The sequence below is a fragment of the Neoarius graeffei genome, chromosome 13 (assembly GCF_027579695.1).
Source record: "Neoarius graeffei isolate fNeoGra1 chromosome 13, fNeoGra1.pri, whole genome shotgun sequence".
Taxonomy (NCBI): domain Eukaryota; kingdom Metazoa; phylum Chordata; class Actinopteri; order Siluriformes; family Ariidae; genus Neoarius; species Neoarius graeffei.
In genome coordinates this window covers 2,362,028-2,388,477 of record NC_083581.1, presented here as the reverse complement: position 1 = coordinate 2,388,477, position 26,450 = coordinate 2,362,028, and the positions used below count along the sequence as shown (strand labels likewise).

Genomic DNA, 26,450 nt, shown 5'->3' with positions numbered 1-26,450 from the left:
ATCCGACTACACAAGGTGTTCACTATAAGAGTAATGAATTGTTTCAGTCAGCAGGAGGCGCAATAACAGCAGTTATGATTAACACACACACACACACACACACACACACACACACACACACACCAGAGTTTCACACTGATTTATTCAGCAGATATTTTATCTAAAGTGTGAAGACAAATGAGCTCCAAGCCCCTGATACCTGAGCAGCTCAGAGTCTCACTCAATGCCACATCAGTGGCTCTCTGCCAGTCCTGTGGATGAGATCACAACTGCACCATGGTGTCCACAGCTCATCTCATCTCATCTCATTATCTGTAGCCGCTTTATCCTGTTCTACAGGGTCGCAGGCAAGCTGGAGCCTATCCCAGCTGACTACGGGCGAAAGGCGGGGTTCACCCTGGACAAGTCGCCAGGTCATCACAGGGCTGACACATAGACACAGACAACCATTCACACTCACATTCACACCTACGCTCAATTTAGAGTCACCAGTTAACCTAACCTGCATGTCTTTGGACTGTGGGGGAAACCGGAGCACCCGGAGGAAACCCACGCGGACACGGGGAGAACATGCAAACTCCGCACAGAAAGGCCCTCGCCGGCCACGGGGCTCGAACCCAGGACCTTCTTGCTGTGAGGCGACAGCGCTAACCACTACACCACCGTGCCGCCCGGTGTCCACATCTGCATGGAATAAAGTTCTGAAAACCCACCGGCTTTTTTCATTCAGGTCTCAGAGACGTTTATTACATTTTCAGGGGAAAAAAAGAGCAGTGGTTCTTTCAGTAGTTAAGGGTTCTTAGATTTATAAAAGGGTTCTGCTCATAAAGGAAGAGTTTCTTGTCATCTCCCTACAGGGACAGCTGAAGAACCTTTATCCATGTGAAGTAAACAACTTGTAGGTTATATTATAATGTTATACTGAAATTGATTAAAATAAACTGTAAATATGACAGAAATCAAAAGTCGAGGAGACAAAATCTGATGAGACCCTTTGAAGAATTCCAAGTAGAGCATTTTAGTAAGCTACAGATACTTTAACGATATAAAGAACCCCTGAGGAACCTTTGAAGAACTTCAGTGTTCTTTTTCTCTCCAGAGATTATATTCCTCACTCTTCTTGGTACGCTTTAAGAAAAAAGGCACTCTGAAGCTTTTATTTCTCCGTAACATCACAGTGCCTGTTGATCAGGAAATTAAAAGCTTTTAAACAGCCGAAGAACTCATGAGGAACCTTTGAAGAATTCCTAAGAAAAGAAGGTGAACTCTATAGCACTCTGGAGCATTCTCTGGTTTGTCCAGTTTGAGGAACTTTAATGGCTCTGAGTGGAATCCAACCATAGAGTTCCACATAGAGCCCTTTTACAAAACTACTGTCCTTTAACTGTCCATAGAAGAACCCAAGGTGCGTCCATTCCTTCTGTTTAATCAAACCTTTTGAAATAAAAGATCTACAGCAAGCTAAAAGGTTCCTGAGTTTGTCCTTTTTTCCTCAGAACCTTTGTAGAACTTTACAACACAGGATTTTGAGAACCTATTTTATTTTAGAAAGCCAAAACCATGATTCATCCAAAGAACCCTTGAGGAACACCTTGTTTTGTGTTCTCTTAGTGAAACTTCTGAATAATTGACTGAATAAGAATTTAAGTGTTTTTCCTCATATCAGGTCCAAGCAGAAACGTTTTTGGAAGCAAAGAACCCTTAATTATCTGATAAACCTTTAAGGGTTCAATGAGGGTTCTTATCTTCATGACAAGGTTGTTTCCAGCTAGAATCTGTTCTGAGATTTCTTTTTAGTTTGTGGTTCTGTGCAGAACTCTACATTATCCAAGGAAACATTAAGAACCCTTGTGGAACCTTGTCTTTCCAAAAGAGTGTGTATGAGTAACTGGGTAAGTGTGTGAGCTGCAAAGGAACCTTCAGGGATCTGGAACGCTTTCTTCTACAAAGCGGAAACACACTCATTCTTTCACACAAAAAAAAGGTGAAGTTCAGCGCTGTAAAAGGGTTCTTTGACTGAAGGAACCTTCTGCTCCTCAGTTCTACGCAGAACCACACACCCAGACGTTTCTGTGGTTTTTTTTTAAATTGGCGACTGAATAAAATCTGCTTTCAGACGAATAAATGAATAATCATCTTGAGAGTATGAGGGGTTACTGAAACAATAATTAAAGACAATAAATGATTTAAATTTATTTAAATAAAAAAGGATTTTATTACCATTTTTAAAATATTACTTTGTGTTTTAATGAATTAACAGATTAATTCCAGAGAGAACAGGTGAGTTCCAGCATCCCTGCAGTTTCTCTCATCCTCCACAGGTGGGCTCAGACCTGTGTACAGCAGAACACACCCACACACACACACACAACTACAGGAGGAGGAGGCAGAAAGAGTCGCAGGTCCCACAGGAGGCAGACAGACAGACAGACAGACAGACTGAGAGCACAGATCAGGGATCTTCATGCGCTTCATCTTCCTCACCGCGACCCCGACACCATGCGCCTTCTACACCATCTACACACCTCCTGAACTCCTCCTGAAGCTCCTGAACTCCTCCTGAAGCTCCTCCTGAACTCCTCCTGAAGCTCCTCCTGAACTCCTCCTGAAGCTCCTGAACTCCTCCTGAAGCTCCTGAACACCTCCTGAACTCCTCCTGAAGCTCCACCTGGACCTCCTGCACATGAGGGAACTTTGCATTTTAATCCGCTTCTGACACCTGAACTCAAACTTCCGGCTCTGTGTGTGTGTGTGTGTGTGTGTGTGTGTGTGTTCCTCTCACTCCTCATCATGAGCCGCAGGTCTCGCCGCTGGATTTTCCGCATTTTCCTCTGTCTCGGAATAATTTACCTGAAGATCGGGTGAGTTTCACTGCGAGTCGCGGGGTTTATACACACCCTGTGTGTGTGTGTGTGTGTGTGTGTGTGTGTGTGTGTGTGTGTGTGTGGACTGTAAAACCCTGCATGAGTTCAGTGCGTGTATTAAAAATCCGAAAAATGTAAAAGTCGGAAAATGAAGGCGAATAAAATGATGATTTCATCCGCAGCCCGTTAAAGTCCCTGCTGTTCCTGTTACACACGTTTATTAACAACTTATCACTCATTATTATCCTCATATTCGCTTACAGTATTATAATTAGCTGTTAAAATATTCAGCATGGCTTTTATAAACATTCTGTTCACCGAATTTCGAGAACTGAGCTATTTGCGGCTTATAATAATAATAATAATAATAATAATAATAATAATCTGATTACTAGGTTTATAAAATAATACATTTATATTCCTATAGCTATATCCATTTGCACCATTTCTGCTTGTGTGGTTTTTGTCTGTGTTTGCGCCTTTCTTTAAGTGTATTTTATTATTTATATATAATTTTTTAAATACTCATTTTGTTTGTGTGTTTACACTGAGGGTCTGAGAGAAATGATATTCAGTCCAGTCTGTGTCCTGGACATATAGCAGAACTGACAATAAAGTTAACTTGACTTATAATAAATAAAAAAAATGATTCTTGGACCTTGTTTTGATTACTCATAGATAGATAGATAGATAGATAGATAGATAGATAGATAGATTCTCATTTATAGGACTTCTTTTTTAATTTTTTGGTCAAAAAGCTCAACCTGTAATCAAGGTACAATAGTAGAATTATACACCAACAGTAACTCATGAATTAACAACATAAACAAGCAAAAAACAATCAACCCACTGTCTCTGAAATAAAGGTCCCAAACGGTACTTTTCCTCGTTGCTGTGCCATAAATGGACATGTTGTACCTTTAGTATGCTTTATTTTGAACCTGCATGCGGTGCAACTGTCATTAGTTTTTAGAGTAAAAGTACCTTTAGTACCATAGTAATGCTCCTTAAGGTCAACATCTGCCTGTTTTAGACGGTGTAATGATGGTACCACAATATCACTGAGAAAAAGGAGTTTGGTACCTTTATTCCTGAGAGTTTAAGTGCAGGATTTTGGGTGTAAAGTGGTGCTGTTGTCCATCCTGTGCACTTGTTTCTGACCCAGTGTGATATGTTGTGATTCTACTGTAGAGGGTTCTCGTCAGTGATCGCTCTGGGAGCCAGCATCATCTGCAACAAAATCCCAGGGCTCGCACCACGCCAGAGGATCATCTGCCAGAGTCGACCGGACGCCATCATCGTTATCGGAGAAGGAGCACAAATGGGCATCAACGAGTGTCAGTTTCAGTTCAGGAACGGACGGTGGAACTGTTCCGCCCTCGGCGAGAGAACTGTCTTCGGAAAAGAGCTGAAAGTGGGTATGTTGGAAAATGCAAACTTTCGTTGTTGTTTTTGTTGTTGTAAGGTGAACCTGTGCAGGAATGCATGCAGGAGTTCAGTCAGTTCTGCATGCTGTAAAATTAAACAGGACACTTCTTCATTAATTTAGGATTAATTCATCACCCCGGGCGTTCCCTCAGTGCCAGAGGAGCTCATTCAGTTTATAGGTGCTCGTTTAACCCTGTAGGATTCGATTCATTCTGCTCTCAGGAACACAGCACACGTTGCGTAACAGCATGAAGGAAATGAGTTGAGAAACAGCTCGCTCCTGAACCTGAGGCTAAAACAGTCAAAATGGCAACGTGTGAAAAAAAACCCACAGCAAGATCTTTAACGAACACCTGCGAAATAAATGAACTTCCGAACGAAGACTGAGATCAGAGTTCACAACATTCACAACACTCACAACATTCACACTCCAAACACACTCGCATGATCCTGGACCTTAAATCAGAGTTACGAAATGTTCTCGGTAATGAAACACACACCCAAATCTTTCACACTTTCACATTCTCCAAACAGCTTCATTAAGCTTCATAATCTCTAATTTAACTGGGGGGGAGAGGGAGAGAGAAAGAGAGAGAGATTTGAGAGAAAGAGAGAAAGTGAATGACAGAGAGAGTGACAGAGAGAGAGAGATTTGAGAGAGAGAGTGACAGAGAGAGAGAAAGAGTGACAGAGAGAGAGTGAGAGCAAGAGAGAGAGAGTGAGTGACAGAGAGAGTGGGGGGAGAGAGCGAAAGAGAGACAGAGGGAGAGCAAGAGAGAGTGAGTGACAGAGAGGGGGGAGAGAGAGATTTGAGAGAGAGACAGAGGGAGAGGGGGAGAGAGAGAGACTGAGAGAGATGTGACAGAGAGAGAGACAGAGGGAGAGCGAGAGAGAGAGAGAGAGAGGGGGAAGAGAGAGCGAGACAGACAGAGAGAGACACAGGGAGAGCAAAAGAGAGAGGGAGAGCGAGAGAGAGAGAGAGGGAGTGACAGAGAGAGTGGGGGAGAGAGAGAGAGAGACACAGGGAGAGCAAGAGAGAGAGGGAGTGACAGAGAGAGAGAGAGGGAGAGGGACAGAGAGAGAGTGAGAGAGAGAGAGCGAGGGGGAGAGAGAGAGCTCAACAGAGAGAGCAAGAGAGTGAGTGAGAGAGAGAGCATGAGAGAGTGAGTGAGTGAGTGAGTGAGTGAGTGAGTGAGTGAGTGAGTGAGAGAGAGACAGAGCGAGCGAGAGAGAGAGAGACGCAAATTTAACCCTCAGCTTGTTGACTGCAGACGTGGACATTTGATTTTGTTGAATTATTCTGTGATTAATGAACACAAACTTTCTAAAGTATTCATCTGTATCACTTCATTAATAAACGTCTTTAGAGCCCTTTAGGACTTTAAAACCCTTCTAATGAACCCTTAAAGAACCTTTAAAGAACCATTTTAGGAAGCTACGACCCTTTAAAAACCCTTGATGAACTTCTGAAGAACCTTTCTTCTCCCAAAAGCATACAATAATAGTTCTTGTAACTTTTAGAAAACATGGTACTCTAAAATGTTCTTTAAAGGTTCTATGTAGAACCCTGGAACAAAGTAGAGCCCATTTGGAAAGTTATGAGCTTTTAGCTAACCAAAGAACCTTTGAGGAACCTCCAAATCTTTTTTTTTTTTCAATTGTGTGTATGCCTCATTACACAACAGTGTTCTTTGGATTGTCAGATTATGGGATCCTCTAAAGGCTCTATGCAGAACCCTACAACAGAGAGTCTCCCTATCAGAAAGAGTTCCAATTAGAGTCCTAATGGAAAGATGCAAATATTTAACTATCCAAAGAACCCTTGGGGAACCATTGAAGAACTCCAACTTGTGTCCAAAAGTGCACATTCCTCACTGGTGTATCTACACTTTCAGATAAAAAGGCATTCGAAAGTATTCTTTGGTTGTTGTTTTTTTTTGTGTGGAACCCTTTAAAGGGTCTATGTAGAACCCAAAGGCACAGAATTTCCCTTTCAGAAAGGGTTCCATTGTGAGCACTTTTAGTCAACAACAAACCTTTAGCTATCCAAAAAAAAAAAAAAAATACTGAGGAACATTTAGGGAAAAGGCACTTTGAGGGGTTCTCTGGCTTACAACTTAGAGGAACTTTTAAAGGCTCAAGAAGAACCTCACAATCATCCAAACCATTGAGGAATGTTGTTCTACCTTTTCCATTAGTTTCACTGAAGTTTCTGAACAATTTATGATCCTTACTGAATCTTTTTTAATCAGAAACAGTTCCAAGTAGAACCCATTTTGTAAGCTGTGAACCATTATAGAACCTTTTTGTTCGAAGAGTGTGTGTATTAACCGGGTAAGTGAGTGGTACAAACTCCAAATTATTGATCATCATTTTCTTCTTAATATCTAGAACCTGTCAAGAATTTAACGTTTAGCTTTGTGGTTCTGTGTCAGTAAAAGGGTTCTTTGGGTAAGACAGGAAACTACACTACTGGACAGTAACACAAAGAACCTTTAAGAGTGTAGAACAGCTTCTATGGAGACGGTTTTAAGAAGGGTTCATTGGATAATTAAGGGTTCTTCACCTCCTTTCTGATAAGGAAACACCTTGTTTAGGGTTCTATATAGAACTTTTAAATGTGTAGAAGATGCTTAGGGTTCTTATCCTCCTAAAAGCACTCCATTAGAAATGGTTTCTGAAAGGTTGTGAGGTTCCACACTGAACAGTTTTTGGTGTGGAATGTTTTCTCAGCCTCTCAGAATGGTTCTACTTGGACATCTTTCTGAAGGGAAACCACTTTGTTGGAGTGTTCTCCACAGAACCTTTAAAACTGAAGAGGGTGCCAAGGGTTCTGAGTCGTTTAAATGGTTCTACATGATAAAAAAACCTCCATCTTGAAGGTTCTACATCGAAACTTTAAGGTGTAGAAGCTGTAAATGGTTCATTGTATAATTAAAGGTTCTCAGCCTCTTTAAATAGTTCTCCTTGGAACGCTTTCTGACAGGAAGCCTCTTTGTTGTACGGTTCTGTATAGAATCTATAAAAGTGAGAAGTTGCTTAAGGATTTTTAGCCACTTCAAATGGTTCCACACAGAGTGGAATACTCTGTAGCAGGGTTCTAGTGACAGCTGAAGAACCCTTAAGACGTGTTAATATTTAGAGATTTATCAGCAGCAGGTCTGAGAAGCGCGCTAAGCGACGGAACGGTTCTGCTCAGACGTTTTTGTTGTTTTTATTCTGTGTTCTGCATGCCTGAGATGTCTGTGAGATGAGATGAGTGTGTGTTTGGTTCCCTCAGGTCATGCAGGTAGACAGAGATCCAGGTGTGTTCTTGCTGGTTTTGTAAATGAATATTAAAGCTCCGCCCCCTGGCACAGACGCCTGACGTGAGGAAAGTTCAGAGGAAACCGTCAACACGTCTGCTTCTGCGTTTGTCACATTCTATTATACACGTTCTACACGGTTCTGTTACTGAGTGTAATGAAAGCACTGTAGCAGGAAAAGCCCTCAGAGATATTAAAGCGGCTGTGTGGAAAATAAACATCGGTTCTCTTGTTCTTTATGGTTCTGTGTGGAACCTCAAATTTGGAGAATTTAATTTCAGAGTTAATAAACGTGTTCAGGAGGGGATGTTGGTTCCTCACAGGCCAAAAGGAAGAGCTCTTATTCTGCCTTTACTTTAGAATGGGGGTTAAAATGTTTTACATCTAAGTTCTTTACAGATAACAAATAAAACATATAAAAATAAAAAAAAATTATAAACAAAAATTCTTTGTACAGCAAAAGTGTTAAGTAAAACAAGTTTTAAAAAAATATAAAACATTAAATAATTTTTTAAAATAATAAATAAATTTTTTCCATATACATTTAATTATTGAAACTTTTGTACAATATTTATTCAAATAAAAATGATTAAATAAAAATATGCAAAATTATAAATTAAGAGGAAGTTTTTTACATATAAAATAATTAAATAAATAAATAAATAAATAAATAAATATATATATATATATATATATATATATATATATATATATATATATATATATATATTAAATGTTAGAAATAAAAAAAACTTTTTTAAAAATATCTAAATCTAAATATTTAAAAAAATGTTTAAAAAATAATACCTTTAACTCTTTACCCCTTAATGACGACATATGATGCCTTGTCTAAAACTTTGTCTTTAGACTTTTTTTCTTGTAAATATGTTCTAAGGGTGAACAGTATATACATATACAAGGGTGGCTGTAGCAACTGCTTTAAGGGGTAAAAAGAGTTAAAACAGAGATTTTAAAATAATGTTTAACAAGATCTAAATATTTTTAAAATGTTAAAATATTTAAAAAGTCTTTACATTTACAAATAAAAAAGGACTTAAAAATAATCAATAAAAGTTATTTAGATATAAAAATCATTAAATTAAAAAAATAATAAAAATGATTAAAGAAGAAATATAAAAAAAACTTTTCAAAATGAAATGCATGAAAGGTGCCATACAAATGTTCATGATAATGATGACTATTATTATTATTATTATTATTATTATTATTATTATTATTATTATTATTACTACTCTTGTTCATTAAAATAAAGAACATTGAGTGTGAGTTAATTTTACAAATCCATTTCCAGAAAAGTTGTGATATTTTCTAAACTTCAATAAAAACAAAAATCTGTTATTTGTTAATTCATGTGAATCTTTATTTAACTGACAAAAGTAAAAAGAAAAGATTTTCAATAGTTTTACTGATCAACTTCATTGTATGTTGTGAATATAAACAAAGTTAGAATTTGATTTCTGCAACACACTCATAAAAGTTGTGACAGAGGCATTATTACCATTGTATTACATCACCTTTCCTTTAATAACACTTTTTAATCGTATGGGATCTGAGGATTGTTAATTGTTGCAGTTTTGCGATTGAAATTTTTGTCCATTCTTGCTCGATAAAAGACTTCGGCTGCTCCACAGTCTGCGGTCGCCGGTGTCTGATTCTCCTCTCTATGATGCTCCATACATTCTCAATAGGAGACAGATCTGGATTGGCAGCAGGCCAGTCAAGCACACACACTCTGTGTCTATGAAGCCACGCTGTAGTAGCCCGTACAGAATAAGATGTGGCATTGTCCTGCTCAAATAAGCATGGACTTCTTGGGAAGAGACGCCGCCTTAATGAATATGTCTCTCTAAAATCCCAATATATCAATGGTACCTTCACACACACACCTCCCCCATGCCGTGGGCACTGATCCCCCCCCCCCATACCATCGCAGACGCTGCTTTTACACTTTTCTCTGATAACAAACTGGATGGTTGTGTTCACCTTTGGCACTGAGAACTCATCTCATCTCATCTCATTATCTCTAGCCGCTTTATCCTTCTACAGGGTCGCAGGCAAGCTGGAGCCTATCCCAGCTGACTACGGGCGAAAGGCGGGGTTCACCCTGGACAAGTCGCCAGGTCATCACAGGGCTGACACATAGACACAGACAACCATTCACACTCACATTCACACCTACGCTCAATTTAGAGTCCCCAGTTAACCTAACCTGCATGTCTTTGGACTGTGGGGGAAACCGGAGCACCCGGAGGAAACCCACGCGGACACGGGGAGAACATGCAAACTCCGCACAGAAAGGCCCTCGCCGGCCCCGGGGCTCGAACCCAGGACCTTCTCGCTGTGAGGCGACAGCGCTAACCACTACACCACCGTGCTGCCCAACTGAGAACTCAATGTCTGGTTTTCCTGAAAACGAGCTGAAATGTGACTCATCTGACCACAGCATACGTTTCCACTGTCTTTCGGTCCATCTGAGATGAGTTCCAGCCCAGAGAAATCGGCGGTGTTTCTGTATAGAATTGATGAATGTCTTCCTCCTTGTGTTATACAGTTTCAGGTTGCGTTTCTGGATGCAGCAGTGGACTGTGTTAAGTGATAACGGTTTTCTGAAGTCCTCCCGAGCCCATGTGGCTATATTTGTCACATTAGCATGACGGTTTCTCAGGCAGTGCCGCCTGAGGGCTCGAAGGTCACGCCCATTCAACAGTGGTTTCTGATCTCGCCCTTTACACACTGAGATGTCTCCGAATTCCCTGAATCTTTTCACAATATTATGGACTGTAGATTTTAAAAGAACTAAAATCGTGCGTTAAGAAATGTTCTTTTTGAATTGACGAACAATTCTCTCATGAATTTTGGCACAAAGCAGTGAGCCACGCCCATCCTCGCTCACAAAGACTGAGCCTTTGGTGCTGCTCCTTTTAAATCCAATCATGTGACCAATTAACCTGCTGATTGTGGAATCTTCCAAAATGGTGTCACTGGAAAATCTAATAAACTTTTCAGTCTTATTTTGTCTCTGTTCCAACTTTTCTGGAAATGGGGTTAGTATTTTATTCTGTATTAGATTAGATTAGATTAGATAAAACTTTATTGATCCCTTTGGGAGGGTTCCCTCAGGGAAATTAAGATTCCAGCAGCATCATTACAGATAAACAGAGAAAAGAAATAGAGAAAAACTTCTAGATAAACTAAAATAAATTAAGTATTTACATATACAAATATAAAAAGAATAAGATATGGGGAAGAGAGGAAGGGGGAGAGAGAGGAGGGAAAAAAGGGAAAAGGGGGCGTAGCAATACAATACAATACAATACAATACAATACAATACAATACAATAGCTCTTTATTATCCCATAGTTGGGCAATTTGTAGTACGACAGCGGTCGAGTTAAAAAATTACAAAATATAAAATAAAAACTTAAAAGACAGAAAGAACATTGTACATATGCCCAATCAAGTTTGTTTTTACACTGTACACTAAGATTTCCAAACCAGCAAATGAGTGAAAAGCTCAAAACACTCTCAAGACAGGATCTATAAAAAAGCATTAGTATCTTCCTGTCAACTTTAAAGAAATTCAACTTCCTCAGAAAGAACAAGCGCTGTTGGCATTTACTTAAAATCATGTTAATATTATCCTCCCATCGTAACTTATTGTCCAACATAGAACCAAGATATTTGTACTTCTCGACGACTTCCACTTTTTTACCATTTATAGTTGTTACATCCACTGGAGGTACATCTCTCCTAAAATCTATACACATATCCTTGGCCTTATCAATGTTAGGTTCAAGAAAGGAACTTTTACACCACTTCACAAAGTCATCAACTACTGGCCCATGATTTCTTTCATGACTTTGAAGAAGGCTGACTATGGCAGAATCATCTGCAAACTTAATTATAAATCTATCCTCATGGCAACTTCTACAATCATCAGTATACAAAATATACAAAAGTGGTGACAGTACACAACCTTGAGGTGAGCCAGTAGATGAGATACACACATCAGAAAAAGTACTCAAACTTGTTGTGATCTATTAGTTAAAAAGTCCAAAACCCAACCAACCACCTTAGGATGAATGTTAAAATAAGACAATAATTTACCAGTTAAAATCTCATCTCATCTCATCTCATTATCTGTAGCCGCTTTATCCTGTTCTACAGGGTCGCAGGCGAGCTGGATCCTATCCCAGCTGACTACGGGCGAAAGGCGGGGTTCACCCTGGACAAGTCGCCAGGTCATCACAGGGCCGACACATAGACACAGACAACCATTCACACTCACATTCACACCTACGCTCAATTTAGAGTCACCAGTTAACCTAACCTGCATGTCTTTGGACTGTGGGGGAAACCGGAGCACCCGGAGGAAACCCACGCGGACACGGGGAGAACATGCAAACTCCGCACAGAAAGGCCCTCGCCGGCCACGGGGCTCGAACCCGGACCTTCTTGCTGTGAGGCGACAGCGCTAACCACTACACCACCGTGCCGCCACCAGTTAAAATATGTGGCTGAATAGTATTGAATGCAGATGAGAAATCAACAAATAAAACCCGGGTATGTGTCTTGCTACCTTCTATGTGTTTGTAAATTAGCAGGAGAGATATTGCACTTTATATTGCACATTATATTGCACATTGTCCGGTATTGCTTATTGTCAGGCTAGGCTACTGCTCCTTCCCGTCCTCTGTCCTCCTGTTCCCCCTCCTCCCCCCCAGAGAGGAGGTGTACAGTGTGATGGCGTGAGGGACAAAGGAGTTTTTGAGTCTGTTCGTCCTGCGCTTGGGAAGGAGCATTCTGCCACTGAACAGGCTCCTCTGGTTGCTGATGACGGTGTGCAGAGGGTGACTGGCATCGTCCATGATGTTCAATAGTTTGTCCATAGATATATATGATGTATATTATGTATATTACGTATAGAGAGATAAAAAGGGATAGGATCTGGTCTAGTTTTAAATTATTTTACATAATTATTAAACCGAGCTGATGATTTATTATGTAAGTCGTGTTTTAATTTTCATTGAGGTTTCAGCTGCTGTCTATACGCTGATTGTGTAAACACTCCGGGGTGTGGAAAGGAAAATATGTGATAATCTCAGGATGTCTAGGATGTAGGCATCGCTCTCTCTCTCTCTCTCTCTCTGTCTCTCTCTCTCTCTCTCGATGTGTGAATACATGCAGGAAAAAAGTCCTGTACGTTTACAGACATGCCCTGTTTTACAAACCAAGCAATTAACCTTAAAACCAATAACCAGAGACAGTGTGTATGAGTGGAAACTGGAGACTGGATAAAATATGAATGCTGAAGTGTGTATCAACCGATATGGAGGCGGTATTACATAAGCCCCGCCCCTCAGTAAAACGAGCCAATCACTTTCTTGGTAAAAAAAAAAAATAGATTATGCTTTTTTCATGCTATTGCAGCCAGAGATCATGTTCTTTACGCCACATAGACGGACTGAAAGTTTTCATGTAGAAACGAGTTTGTTCTCATAAGACTGAAAATAAACAACGGTTTCGAAGTTTCACCAAGATGGCCGCCGAGTGGACCGATTTCACAGTTCCCTTTACAAAGATGTTTTCATTTTGGTCAAAAACACCTTTTAGTAATATTACACTTCTTCATACGATGTCGAGGAAATAACTTGATTATTGCGAGTGCTGATTTATATATTTATATCCTGCATATATTTCAGGTTCAGATCAGGACACAAACACAAAATATTCACAACTTTACATAAAATAATACTGTTACGTACAATTTTATGTAAAAAATACTGTAAATCACTGTTTTTCTGACAGACGCCATAAACACCTTGTGAATGTACAGTAGCTTATGAATTATTCAGCTATACAATAACGTTATATGTGTTGAAGGTTTAGCCTTTAGCGCAACTACAAATGAGAGGCTAATTGCGATCGATAATTAGTTAGCTATCCAGCTGGTGTTAGCGGACAGCTAACAGTACATATTCAAGAAATACTTTACACCAGTTACTTAAATTACATGTGATAAACGAGTTTAAAAAAGTTGAATTAGGTGCTAACATTTTCACGATGATGTCATGTCTAACGTGTGTTAGGAAACGGTGTGGTCCGTTGTCGGGGTGTTTCCAAGTGTGATTTTTAAAAATATTTTGGTGTACTCTTTAGTCATTAAAGCGTGTGTGTGTTTCAGGCAGTAAAGAAGCCGCATTCACGTACGCCATCATCGCAGCGGGTGTGGCCCACGCCATCACAGCGGCGTGCACGCAGGGGAACCTGAGCGAGTGCAGCTGTGATAAGGAAAAGCAGGGGTTCCACGGCCGAGCGGACGGATGGAAGTGGGGTGGCTGCTCGGCCGATATCCGCTACGGCCTCGGCTTCTCCAAGGTGTTCATGGATGCTCGGGAGATCAAACAGAGCGCCAGGACGCTCATGAACCTGCATAACAACGAGGTGGGACGTAAGGTATGTACATTATGGTGGACAACATAAAACATACATTAATGAGATTATTCATGTGATCTCCATTCAGTAGTGCTGGTTTGGATCAAGACAAGTCATTTTATTTCCACAGCGTGTTTAAAAACAACAGGAGTTGACCCAAAGCGCTTTACAGTCGAGGCAAATGCAATTCAATACATCTCTCATCTCATCTCATCTCATTATCTGTAGCCGCTTTATCCTGTTCTACAGGGTCGCAGGCGAGCTGGAGCCTATCCCAGCTGACTACGGGTGAAAGGCGGGGTACACCCTGGACAAGTCGCCAGGTCATCACAGGGCTGACACATAGACACAGACAACCATTCACACTCACATTCACACCTACGCTCAATTTAGAGTCACCAGTTAGCCTAACCTGCATGTCTTTGGACTGTGGGGGAAACTGGAGCACCCGGAGGAAACCCACGCGGACACGGGGAGAACATGCAAACTCCGCACAGAAAGGCCCTTGCCGGCCCCGGGGCTCGAACCCGGACCTTCTTGCTGTGAGGCGACAGCGCTAACCACTACACCACCGTGCCGCCCCTCAATTCAATGCATGATAGGCATGAATAAGAAAAACAGAAGGAGAGAAATAATGAGGCGAGACTAAAGACAAAACCAAATAGAACTGTAAAAATCAAACATGAGATTGTAAAATCAATCATAAAATCTAAAGAGGATATTAAACCAATAAAATCATAAAATGAATGTGCAGTGTGATAAAAAAATATGTAGCTAAAGAGATTTAAACATAAAATAAATAAGAGGTCAATATATGAAAAAAAATCATATTAAAGGTGCGGTAAGCGATTTTTCTAACGTAAGGTATCTCTACTCACTCGTCAATCAAGAAAGCTCTTCCTCTCAGTCTAACATGCAGCTGCTGTGGTTAATAAACTTGTTAAACATTGCACTGAGGCTGAGGAACGAAACACAATGATGACGGCGTGTGCAGTTATAGGAAAATAATCAGCAGCGTGGAGTAAAGACGTGGAGTCCCTGTGACCGTGAAAATTTATTCTTTTCCTGTGACATCGCGGTATTTTATTTCTCTTCTACCACGGCAAAGATTACAGTTTGTTTATAAAAGAATGAAATGTCATTGCTTTTTATCCATTTATAGAGTTACATTTAACGTTGCGGTACGTCAGTGAAACAAGTTGGTTCCTGTTCTCGTTTACGTTATAGCAGCTGTAAACAATCATTCCTTCACCTGTAATAAGACAAAAAAAAGAACGAATCTTGTCATGTTACCATCGCTGTTACAAAGCGCTGACACTGGAGACTCCTTCAAGGTTACACAAACACGTTTCTGCCGAGCGTCTTCTGTATAAGTCCGTGTAAATGAGCCGTTACTATAGAAACGATAAGGTATTAGAACATAAAGCTGTGATTTGCTGACTGTTTAGGGTGGTGCACGGTGGTGTAGTGGTTCGCGCTGTCGCCTCACAGCAAGAAGGTTCCAGGTTCGAGCCCAGCGGCCAACAGGGGCCTTTCTGCATGGCGTTTACATGTTTTCCCCATGTCTGCATGGGTTTCCTCCGGGTGCTCCGGTTTCCCCCACAGTCCAAAGGTTAGGTTAACATGGGGTGGCCTTGGGCTGAAGTGCCCTTGAGCAAGGACCCTAACCCCCAACTGCTCCCTTGGCGCTGTAGCGTAGCTGCTCGCTGCTCTGTTCACTGCTTCAGATGGGTTAAATGCAGAGCGGAACTTCACTGTGCTTAAGTGTACATGTGATAAATATAAGTTGTTGTTCTTCTTCTTCAATTTAACCCAAATCCTGACCTTGAGTTAAACCTGATATGCTTCACGGATCTATAAAGAAGTCAGAGGTGGAGCCGGACTCTGCGTCAGTGCTCTTGGCACCGATCTCTGCACTCAGCCGTCAGCGTCCTGGCACCGAGTCCTTTGCCGAGTTGGAGTTCGATCTGGCAGCTTAATAATGAGAAGCTTTTAGGGGCTAAGAGCAGTTTAAGTGGCAGAGTTTGATTACCAAAGCAGATCAGAGGATCGACACAAAAGCATTCGCTCCCCCATGTTCTGCTCAGTTTACAAGGCACTGACTCACACCGCGATCCCCTATAGGTTTCATCTCTCCGGCTAATGGTGAACAACAGTGACATGTTTCATCTCTTCCACACCCTGCCTTTGTGTGTCAGACCTTTTAGCTTCTCTAAATGACTTTTTTTCCACTTTCACCTGCATCGAATGAGACTCATCCCTCTCCCTCTCTCTCTCTCTCCGTCCCACCTCCTGCGGTCTTTGATGTGGTGCGAGTTCATATCTCGAGGCTAAATTGTCTCCATAAAAGCTTTTTTTTGTGTCATGCATCTTTTCTTCTTCTCACCAACAGCAGGACGGAGCAGTGTGTTCAGACGCCCAACATCGCTTCCAGCTCTATAAATCCCGCCGCTCGGGTTTAACGAGGAGGAAAAGAGGTCTCCATCTTGTCTCTCACTTCTTGTTCCAGGACTTGTTATAAAGACGATTCATGGCTCCTCACTCATCCGTGCTTTTTTCCCCCATCCTTCGTCTTCCTGGCTCATGTCTGAATTCATGCCGTCTTATCTAAACGGCTAAATTGCCTTTTAGTGGGCCGAGTTTGCTTCCAGGTTCATTCTATCTGTAGGTTTTGTCTCTCGGCTGTTAAAAGAAGCCTCTGTTGGGACGTTTCCTCTCTCGGAGTCGTAATGTATGCTGGCTGATGTAATGACATCTTGGCCATCGTTGCTCACCGCTAAACAGGAGATAACAAAAGCTATCCGTCGTTTTAGCCACTGCATTTAACGGATAAGTGGTTCTGAAAAGGTCATGTTGATTGGTGGTGTGTGAGGAGGAAAGAGAGGAACTTTGTGCGAGGGTGAGAATACAGTTTAAAACGTTGGCTTCGTTTTGCAGAGTCGCTTTTTAAAGTGGCATTTGAAGCTGTTTCACTGAACTCATTTTTCTCAGTTTGGGTGTAAAATTGGACATTTTCTTGGAGATTTTCAGACTGAAAGGAGAAACCTAATATCTTTGGATTTCTAGTTTAGGAAGCCGATGTGTTCACACTACCTGAATATCAGCATCATTTGAAGTGATTTTTTTTTTGAAATTAGGTTATGAAATTAGGCTGTAAAAGGACAAACCCAAACAATTCCCTTGGACCCGTCCTACAGCACCTACCGGTACATGCAGTGCGACGTTCCTTCACTTCCCTGCTCACAACTTTACTTCCAACCTGCAGTTTGACACCACAAAGTAGAAGAAAAGCTTCTAAGTGTTGTTTCATCTTCTCCTGTCATACACACTCCCCGGCCACTTTAATAGGAACGTGTTGTTGGTTCTAAGATCCCTGTTCTTGGCTGCAGGAGTGGAACCCAATGTGTTTTTCTTTCTGCTGTTACATGCTGAGATGCTTTTCTGCTCACCACGGTTGTAAAGAGTGATGATATGAGTTACTATAGCCTTCCTGGAAAAAAATCTCAAACCAATCTGGGGTGGGTTTCCCAAAAGCCTCTTAACGCTAAGAGCATCTTAACTAGGACAGAGAGAGTGTTCATTTTGATGCTCGCTCTACCATTTGATGATAATCTTTTGTGCTACGATGCTTTTGCGGAACCCACCCCGTCCATTTCCCTCTGACCCGCTCTTATCAACAAGGCGTTTGTTTCCACCCACAGAACTGTCGCTCAATCACTCACTCGATGATGTTTTTTGTTTTCCGCACCATTCTGTGTAAACTCTAGAGACTGCTGTGTGTGAAAACCCCAGGAGGAGATCAGCAGCTTCTGAAATACTCAAACCTCATACTCATCTGGCTCAAACCACCAACACCCATACCACAGTGAAAGTTGTTCACACTTCACTGTGAGATCACGATTTTTCCCGTTCTGATGTTTGAACATTAACTGAAGATCTTGATTTGTATCTGCGAGATTTGATGCATCAAGGGATCAGCTGATTACAGAACTGCATCAAACAGCACACTCAAAAAAAACAAACAAACATTGGATTTACTTAACCGAGTTATGGCAACCAGTCCCACGAAACTGTGTTAATTTAAATGTATTGAATACAGTTATGTTGAGTTATTCAAAACATAACTGTATTCAATACATCTAAATTAACACAGTTTCGTGGTACCGGTTGCCATAACTCGGTTAAGTAAATCCAATGTTTTATTTTTTTGAGTGCAGGTAGATGGAGGGGTGTTCCGAAGGTGTACAGAGACATTAGGATGAAAAATAAAGTCAATAAGGAATTAGCAGAGCTCGTCGGTGTCTCTGGTGAGTGAGCGTAGCGAGTACAGTTCACTCGTTTTGCGAATCTAATCTCAGAATGAAGCTGAGAGAGGAACATGGAAATCACACACATGATCTTCACACTGATTAGCACGTTATTACATTTGTGTTTATCTCAGTAGCTTTAGAAATGATAAATATATAGCTACTACCATTTCTCATTTCAGTGAAAAAAAAAAATTGGATAGGCCACGCCCACAAGCAACAAGCAACATATCACCTGCTAGTGTGAAGAGGGTTAAGGATGTGACTGATCACCAAAATCCAACCAATCAGAACAAGGAGGTGGGAACAAGAATCCATTTCACTTGATTAAGCTCCACCTCCTGGACTTGCACATTGGTATTCTAACCTACAGAACTGTAAGGCCCAATCCCAATTCTAATTTCTACCCCTCCCCCTCCCCCTTCCCCTCCGCCTTCCCCTTGGCCCTTCCCCTTGAAACTGAGCTACAAGGGATAGGGCTTGAAATTCAACCCTTACGTATTGGGATAGCCCTTCAACGATCGCATACGTCATCGCGTACCTCCGTCAGCGTTTACGTTAGCAAAACGCAACCAAATGCGTCATTGGCTGCGACCAGCCGCTACAGTCAGAGCCAGAAATCTCTGCTGGCAGGGTGTGATTTGTTAACTAACACCACTGAATGGGATATCTTTGGCGCTTCGTGCACCACATCCGACAGAATGAGGTGTCAGAACACTCATGTAAACAATAAAAGCGAGAATAACAGAACAAAACGTACGCAGTCAAGCAACCGAAAACAATACTCACTCCCAAAGCTTTTTAGCAGCAGCTTGGATTTCAGAAATCGCTGCTCATTCTCAGCTCAAAAGTGAATCAAGCAGCGTGTTTCCTCTGGATAACAACTTAAAACACGTAAATAATGAAGAAAATACATTTATGACAATCTTTCGCCGCGGGAACCGCCATCTTTTTGAAATCCGCATGAAATCTCGCTGAAATCCGCATGGCATTGTGGGAAATCACTCAAACCCCTTCGTTCGGAGTCAGCTCCAGGAAAATCTCCGTTTGGAGGGGTACAGAAGCCCTCCCCCTTCCCCTACCCCTCCGCGTTAACTGGGATTGGGATACCCCTACCCCTTCACGTGAACGCGCAAAATGGAGGGGAAGGGCCAAGGGGTTGGTCCAAGGGGTGAAATGGGATTCGGCCTAAATCTCTGCACAGAACCCTACAATAGAAATAAAGGTTCTGTGAACTTTTAGAAAGCAGATGGATTTGGAGGGAACACTGAAGATTTGAAGGTTCCACCAAAATGACTGACTGCACCTTTAATATGGAGAGAATATTTTATATTAGATGAACGTAGCTAAAAACTTTTTGAAATTTTTATGTGCACAACCGAGTCGGGATGATGATGGATGTCTGTGGACGTGTCTGGTCAGTCGGTAAAGACAAATATGACTTGTATTTTATGTAAATGTTCTGAATTGTTCTTTGTCTTTTCTTCTGGACAGGTCCTGGAGCGGAACATGCATCTGGAGTGTAAATGTCACGGCGTGTCGGGTTCCTGCACTACCAAAACATGTTGGATGACTCTGCCGAAGTTCCGTGAGCTGGGCTACATCCTCAAGGACAAGTACCTGCAGGCGGTGCACGTGGAGCCGGTCAAAGCCAGCCGCAACAAGCGTCCCACCTTCCTGAAGATCAAGAAGCCGTTCTCTTACCGCAAACCCATGGACACGGACCTGGTGTACATTGAGAAGTCGCCGAGCTACTGCGAGCCGGACCCTGTGACGGGCAGCGTGGGGACGCACGGGCGGATCTGCAACAAGACGATCACGCACCACTCCAACAGCTGCGACCTGATGTGCTGTGGGCGGGGCTACAACACGCACCAGTACTCGCGAGTGTGGCAGTGCAACTGCAAGTTCCTGTGGTGCTGCTACGTCAAGTGCAACACCTGCAGCGAGAGGACAGAGGTGTACACGTGCAAGTGAACGAAGGCGTGTCGCGTCACGTCCAATGCTTGGATGGTGTTTTTTTTAGCAGTGAACATTTTTGTTGTTGATGTTGATGTCTTTTTGCACAAATTAACCACTGGATGACTTTATGATCACTTCTTGGACTGAACGCAGTCCGTCCTGGGGCGTTCCGAGTGCTCCGTCGGGTTTGTTGACCTCATGAGGCCCCACGGCGTCCAGGCAAGTCTGGAGCTGTCTGAAATGTGTTTAACACTCCACTTTTAGACTTGTCTCCACCCTCGATTGATGATAATGAGCGTGTACACGCTAAGCACGCTGACAATTTGTTTAAAGAAATGATTTTTATTTATTTATGAAGCTACTGTCATTCGTCTTGGCTTGTGGTATGAAATAGCGGATGTTAGTAGTGAGAGCTGATTCACTTCACAATGGGAGCTGAAAATACTACTGACATACTACTGAAATACTACTGACATGCTGGATTTTTCTTTGTAGCAACAGCATGCCTTCTTAAAAATAATCTCTGCTCTGTTTTGCTGCTAGTCTGGATTATCACGCACGGTGCGATAGTGGAATAACTCCTGATTAAAACCTCGACTGTTTTATTATTTTTTTAAAATCGCAGTAGTGATTAAACCCCAGACAAACTGAACTTTACACTGAGAGTATATTTTGTGAAAAGAGTATTTGTATTTTTATATGAATGTTTTATTTATACTGTTGTTTTCTCCTGTTCGTAGTGCACACTGTCTATCAGTCCGCTCTGTGGAATTATGGGTGACTTTTACACGGTTCTGCTCTCAGATGTTAGCGCCATTAAAATCAACCTCATGCATTCCATCGGCTCGATTTGCTTTTATGATCCAGGTGTTGACTTTGAGGATTCGCCACATCAGAGAACATTCGAACCAATCGGATGCGAGTTTAGTGTAGTTTATTTTACAAACTGACATTTCATTAAAGATAACAAGGACAACTACATTCTTGAAAAAATTAGAACCCTTATGACGTTCTTCGGTTCTCCCTCTCTGTGAGTCTTTAACTTTCATAAATTGTTAAAAATCTCATCCAGATTATTTTCTACATTTATACAAATAAGAAGAAAGAAGGCCTCAACTGCGGAGCCGAATGACCCTGGACAGTTCCTCTGCCCTCACTGTCCCCGCACCTGCCGCTCGAGGATTGGGCTCCTGAGCCACCTCCGACCCACAGCAGAAGTAGTCAACCATAAGAGGACAACATCGTCATCGGACTGACGGACAACCAAGAAGAAGAAGAGATGTATTTTATCACTCGGATCTGCATAAAAGCTCATATGGACATTCATCATACCAAAAGATCAGTTTTGCTGAAGTGTTCTATGGAGAACCCGACAACGGATTGTTCTAATATCAGAAAGGGTTCCAAGTAGAACACATTTTTTGGAACCTAAGGACCCTTAAAGAATTATTTTGCTCTAAAATAGAGAGAGATAGAGTTTATTAACAGGGTAAATGTGCAGCACAATCTCTTAATTAATACTCATTATTTTCTTATTAATATCTAGAACCTGTCAGGAGTTTAACATTCAGCTTCTTGGTACTTCCAGGAAGAACCTTTTTATGAGATAAAGAAGAACCTTCATCCAGTGAACCCTTAAAAACCCTCAAAGAACAAATTTTAAATAAATAAACAAACAAACAAACTAATTATACCACATCCCTAGATAGCTAAATGTTAAACATATGACATGTTCTAAGTCCAGGTTCCTTTGGGAGAACATTTATCAGAAAAGGTTCTAAATAGGCCCCTTTGAGTAGGAAAAGGGCCCTTAATTAGGCAATGGTCCCTAAATACTAAAAGTTAAATACCAAGAAGCTAAATGTTAAGCTTCTGACAGGTTCTAGATATTAAGAAGAATTTTAAAGCCTTTTCTTAGCCCTTTAAAAAAAGGTTCTACCTGGAACTCTTTCCAGTAGGAAAGCACTTTGCTGTAGGGTTTGACATACAGTAGAACCTTTAATGTTTCCTCCAGTGGGACAAATAAAGAACACTTAAAGGTGTAGTTTGTTTATTAAAGCCGTGCTTGGGGAACCCTTAAAGGTTCTATCGAGAACGTGACAACAAAGTGTTTTCCTAACTCCTGCTCATTATTTTCTTATTAATATCTAGAACCTGTCAGGAGTTTAACCTTCAGCTCTGAGTACATGGTTCATGTTTAGGAAAAAAAAAAGAAAAAAGGTTCTCCAAGGGTTCTTTAAGAGTTTATTGGATCATGAAGGGCTCCAATAAACCTTGGGTTGGAACGCTTTCTGAGAACAAAACACTCCTTGAAGATTTAACGGTTCTACAGAAAGACAACCGTTAAGGGTTCTGTAACTGAGTGTAGACGAGGATTTGCGCCTTTAACAAAATGCAAATGTTTCAAATCTGAGCAGAAACTTGGGACGAAATAATTTCAGCAGTATTCTAACGGTTCTAATGAACAAGGGAACGTTTTTGCTCAAACAAAGCACTTTATTCTAAAAGTGTCATTGCAGGATCCTGTTTATCTCAGAGAGACAGCGACTCTCAGGTGATGGACGACTCCCACTTCCTCTTCATTTCAGGCCCTTAAACTGTCTGTTGCTACAACAACTCCATCAGAGAGCCACAAAATGCAGACCAGGCTCCGTGAAAAAGGGCCAAATGTTAATGCTCCAGAACCAAGAGTGTGTTCTGCATGCTAACTTCCTGAGCCAGAACTCAAACTAAAGATCTCAGCGCTGTCCATCGAGGAATCGCTTGCTTTCAGAATCGTCGAGAGGATTGAAATAAGGCGGAGCCGAGGGAAGGGGTGAAGTTTGGGGACGAGTTAAAGTTAAACCAGAGAACCAAGAGAACCATTAAAGACATAAATCACACTGCTTTGTGAAAGTGTAAAGCTTTTGTGTGTGCTATTTTGCATCACTGAGGATGGCGGCTTCGTCATGAGGTCATCTGCTGACTAGGAGAGAGAGAGAGAGGGAGAGAGAGAGAGGGAGAGAGAGAGGGCGCTAACGATGAGTGTGAGTTCAGTGATGGTGAAAAAGAAAAAAGTCACTCAGAACCGTTTCACTTTTAGTGAATCAGTGACACTGAACACTGCACTCTAAGGGCAAAAAACCGGATGATTTTTAAAATCTAGTACCGACATGGTGGTTATTTTTACTGGCCATGAATTCATTAGATTGAGACACACCGAGAAATCCGTGATATTTTAGAACATTTCAGCCACAGGAGGTGATCGGATCGCGGTGGTGACTGAGAATTTAACATTTTCCTTGTTTTTTTTTTCCTCTATAACTGCACATCATTACGTGTTTTATTCCTCTGATGCCACAGCAATGACACTTTTTCTTATTAAAAAACTAGACATTGCGTCATACATTTTGACACCGTGACTAAATTATGTCACAATACACACAGAGCCCTCCACAATTATTGCCCCCCCCCCCCTTGTAAAGATTAATAAAAATGGTTAGAAAAAAGCCACCTTTTGGTGAAGTTGCTTCATTTCACAATGAAAAGAAAAAGGAGAAAAATCCAAACTTTAACTGAAAAATTTATTCAGAGAAAACCTAATCCCTCATCAGGAAATATATTTTCAACAAAAACACAATCACTATTATTGGCCCCATGGAAATGATGGTGAACACAATGTACCTGCAGCATGTTTCCATTTAAATTGGACATGTTTGAGTTGATTTGAGTGTGTAGGAACTTTCAAGCTGTAATCCATGACTTCCTGATTAACTGGGGAATGAATATGAGGCGACACAGAGGCCAAATTCCCTCAACATCAACATGGGAAAGATAAGAAAATACACAAACCAAATGAGGGAGAAGTGTGTTGACCTTCATAAGTCGGGGAATGGGATAAAAAAATAGCGACTCAACTGAAAATGTCTATTTCCTATGTCCTGTTAGGGCAAAAATAAAAAAAAGTGGACACCAACTGGAACTGGTACACACCTAGAAGAGGAGCCGAGTTTATTTACCCCACATACAGTGAGGAGGGTAAGAGAGGCTAAAATATATATCTCCCCAAGGACCACTGTTGGTGAATTACAAGAAAAAAAAATCTTGGGGTTTCCAAAAGTCTCCAAAACCCCCATCAGACTCCACCTCCATGCCAACAGATTATTTGGAAGGTTCCAGAAAAAAACCTTTTCTGTCAGTTAACCACAAACGTAATCATCTGAAGTTTGTGAAACGCTATGACAACTTTGACTGGAACCGTGTTCTCTGGTCTGATGGAACAAAAACGGAGCTTTTTGGTAATAAACACTTGCGGTGGGTTTGGAGTAAAAAGAAGGATAGCGATAATGAAAAGAACCCGATCCCAACTGTAAAATATGGTGGAAGTTCTGTGATGTTTTTGGGGCTGTTTTTCCTCCAAAGGCCCTGAAACCTTGTTAGGGTCCACGGCATCATGGACTCCATGAAACACCAGGACATTTTAAATCAGAATCTGTCTGCTTCTGAGAGGAAACTAAAACCGTGTCGTCATTGGATCTTCCAGCAGGACAATGATCCAAAGTCCAAATCAACACTAAAATGGTTCATGAAGAATCGAGCTTCCGCCCTGAACATCTCAGTCCCCTGAGCTGAACCCCAGTGAAACCCTGTGGGATAAGCTGAAGAGAAGAGAGCACAAGAGAGGGTCGAGGATGATCTGGAGAGATTGTGTAAAGAGGAATGGGTTCAATACCCTGCTCTGGATCTCCAACCTGATAAAATGTTACACAAGAGACTCAGTGCTGTTTCACTGACAAAGGGGGTTGGACAGAGTATTAAATGCAGGGGTGCCAATAATAATGACATGTTTTTGTTGAAAATAGATTTCTAATGAGGGATTTGTTTTTCTCTGAATACATTTTTCAATTAAAGGTTGGATTTTTCTCTTTTTTTTTTCCAGTGTGAGATGAAGCGACTTCTCCGAAAGGTAGATTATTTCTAACCCTTTTTACTAATCTTTACAAGGGGTGCCAATAATTGTAGAAGGCAGTGTAATTATTGCTTAACATTTCATTTTATATATATACACACACACACACACACTTTTGCTGGCAGTTTGTTAGCTAATTTATATTACATGTTCCATGTCGTGTATCGTGAAAATTTCTTTAAGTATCATGATATTGAGTTTTACCTTATAGCAGCTATAAACAGTCATTCCCTCACCCTCCTTTATTCTCTCTCTTGAAGTTAATAAGACAAAAAAACCCCGCAGCTTGTTCCATCATGTTAGTGAGAAACCGCAAAGAAGCGTAAACTCCTCTGTCCTGAAGATGTTCCAGTTTCGCCTCTGACTGTTACACAGCGCTGAAACTGGAGACTCCTTCCAGAAACATTACAGAGAACTTCACCATGACAACAATTTTTAATGAATCTCCCGTACACGCCCCTGTGAATGAGCTGTTACTATAGAAACGATAACGTATCAGAGCGAGTGCATTAATATAAACCTGCGCTACTGTCAGAGCTGCTGTTAGAGAGAATTAATCAACACCTTCTGACCAATCAGAGTCCAGAACTCAGCAGCGCTGTGAGATTATTCTCCGATAACCTCCTGTTTCTGGTGGTTTTGTTTGATGAGCATATGATGATGTTCTCCACTGTAAACAGATCAAGAAGAACAATCATGTTCTCAGCACTGTTTTTCTAAACACACACACCGTTGCTCTGTGTAGACCAAAAAAAAAAAAAAAGCTCTTGATGTTTGTCTTGCTCTGATGTGGAAACTTTGATTTAGATTTGTAGACGAGTCAGTAGCTCGTGCTGGACTTCTGCCACGGCTTCACATCTCTGCACAAGAAAACGTCCTCTCTGATATGCATCTTTAAGAGCTTTGAATTTGAATCTGAACCAAAAATTCCTCCTCGAGGCGCCCTTTTTTTTCCAGAACGTTCCACAAGGTTTTTTTTTTTTTTTCTTCTCTTGAATTTTATTATCATTAATTAAAAATATGGGTTGCTGACATTTTCTCATAAAATCTGACATGAGGATAAACGGCTGCTTTTAATATGTTAATTATGATAAAGATGAAAATATTTCTCTAAATGCTGAATGAAATGAAGAGAAGGTGAACGCTGCGAAGGTGTTTTTCACTTCATGCTCTGCTTCTC

At 41.2% G+C, this 26,450-nt stretch overlaps 1 protein-coding gene across 1 annotated transcript; it reads left to right on the top strand.

The window, feature by feature from the left end:
- The first annotated feature begins 2,364 nt into the window (after window positions 1–2,364).
- LOC132896353 (protein Wnt-7a) lies at window positions 2,365–21,162 on the top strand. Its single transcript, XM_060937119.1, has 4 exons — window positions 2,365–2,861; window positions 4,056–4,282; window positions 13,803–14,074; window positions 19,855–21,162. Exons 1-4 carry the CDS (start codon window positions 2,791–2,793, stop codon window positions 20,335–20,337), a joined length of 1,053 nt encoding a protein of 350 aa, XP_060793102.1. The 5' UTR covers window positions 2,365–2,790; the 3' UTR covers window positions 20,338–21,162.
- The last annotated feature ends 5,288 nt before the right edge of the window (window positions 21,163–26,450 follow it).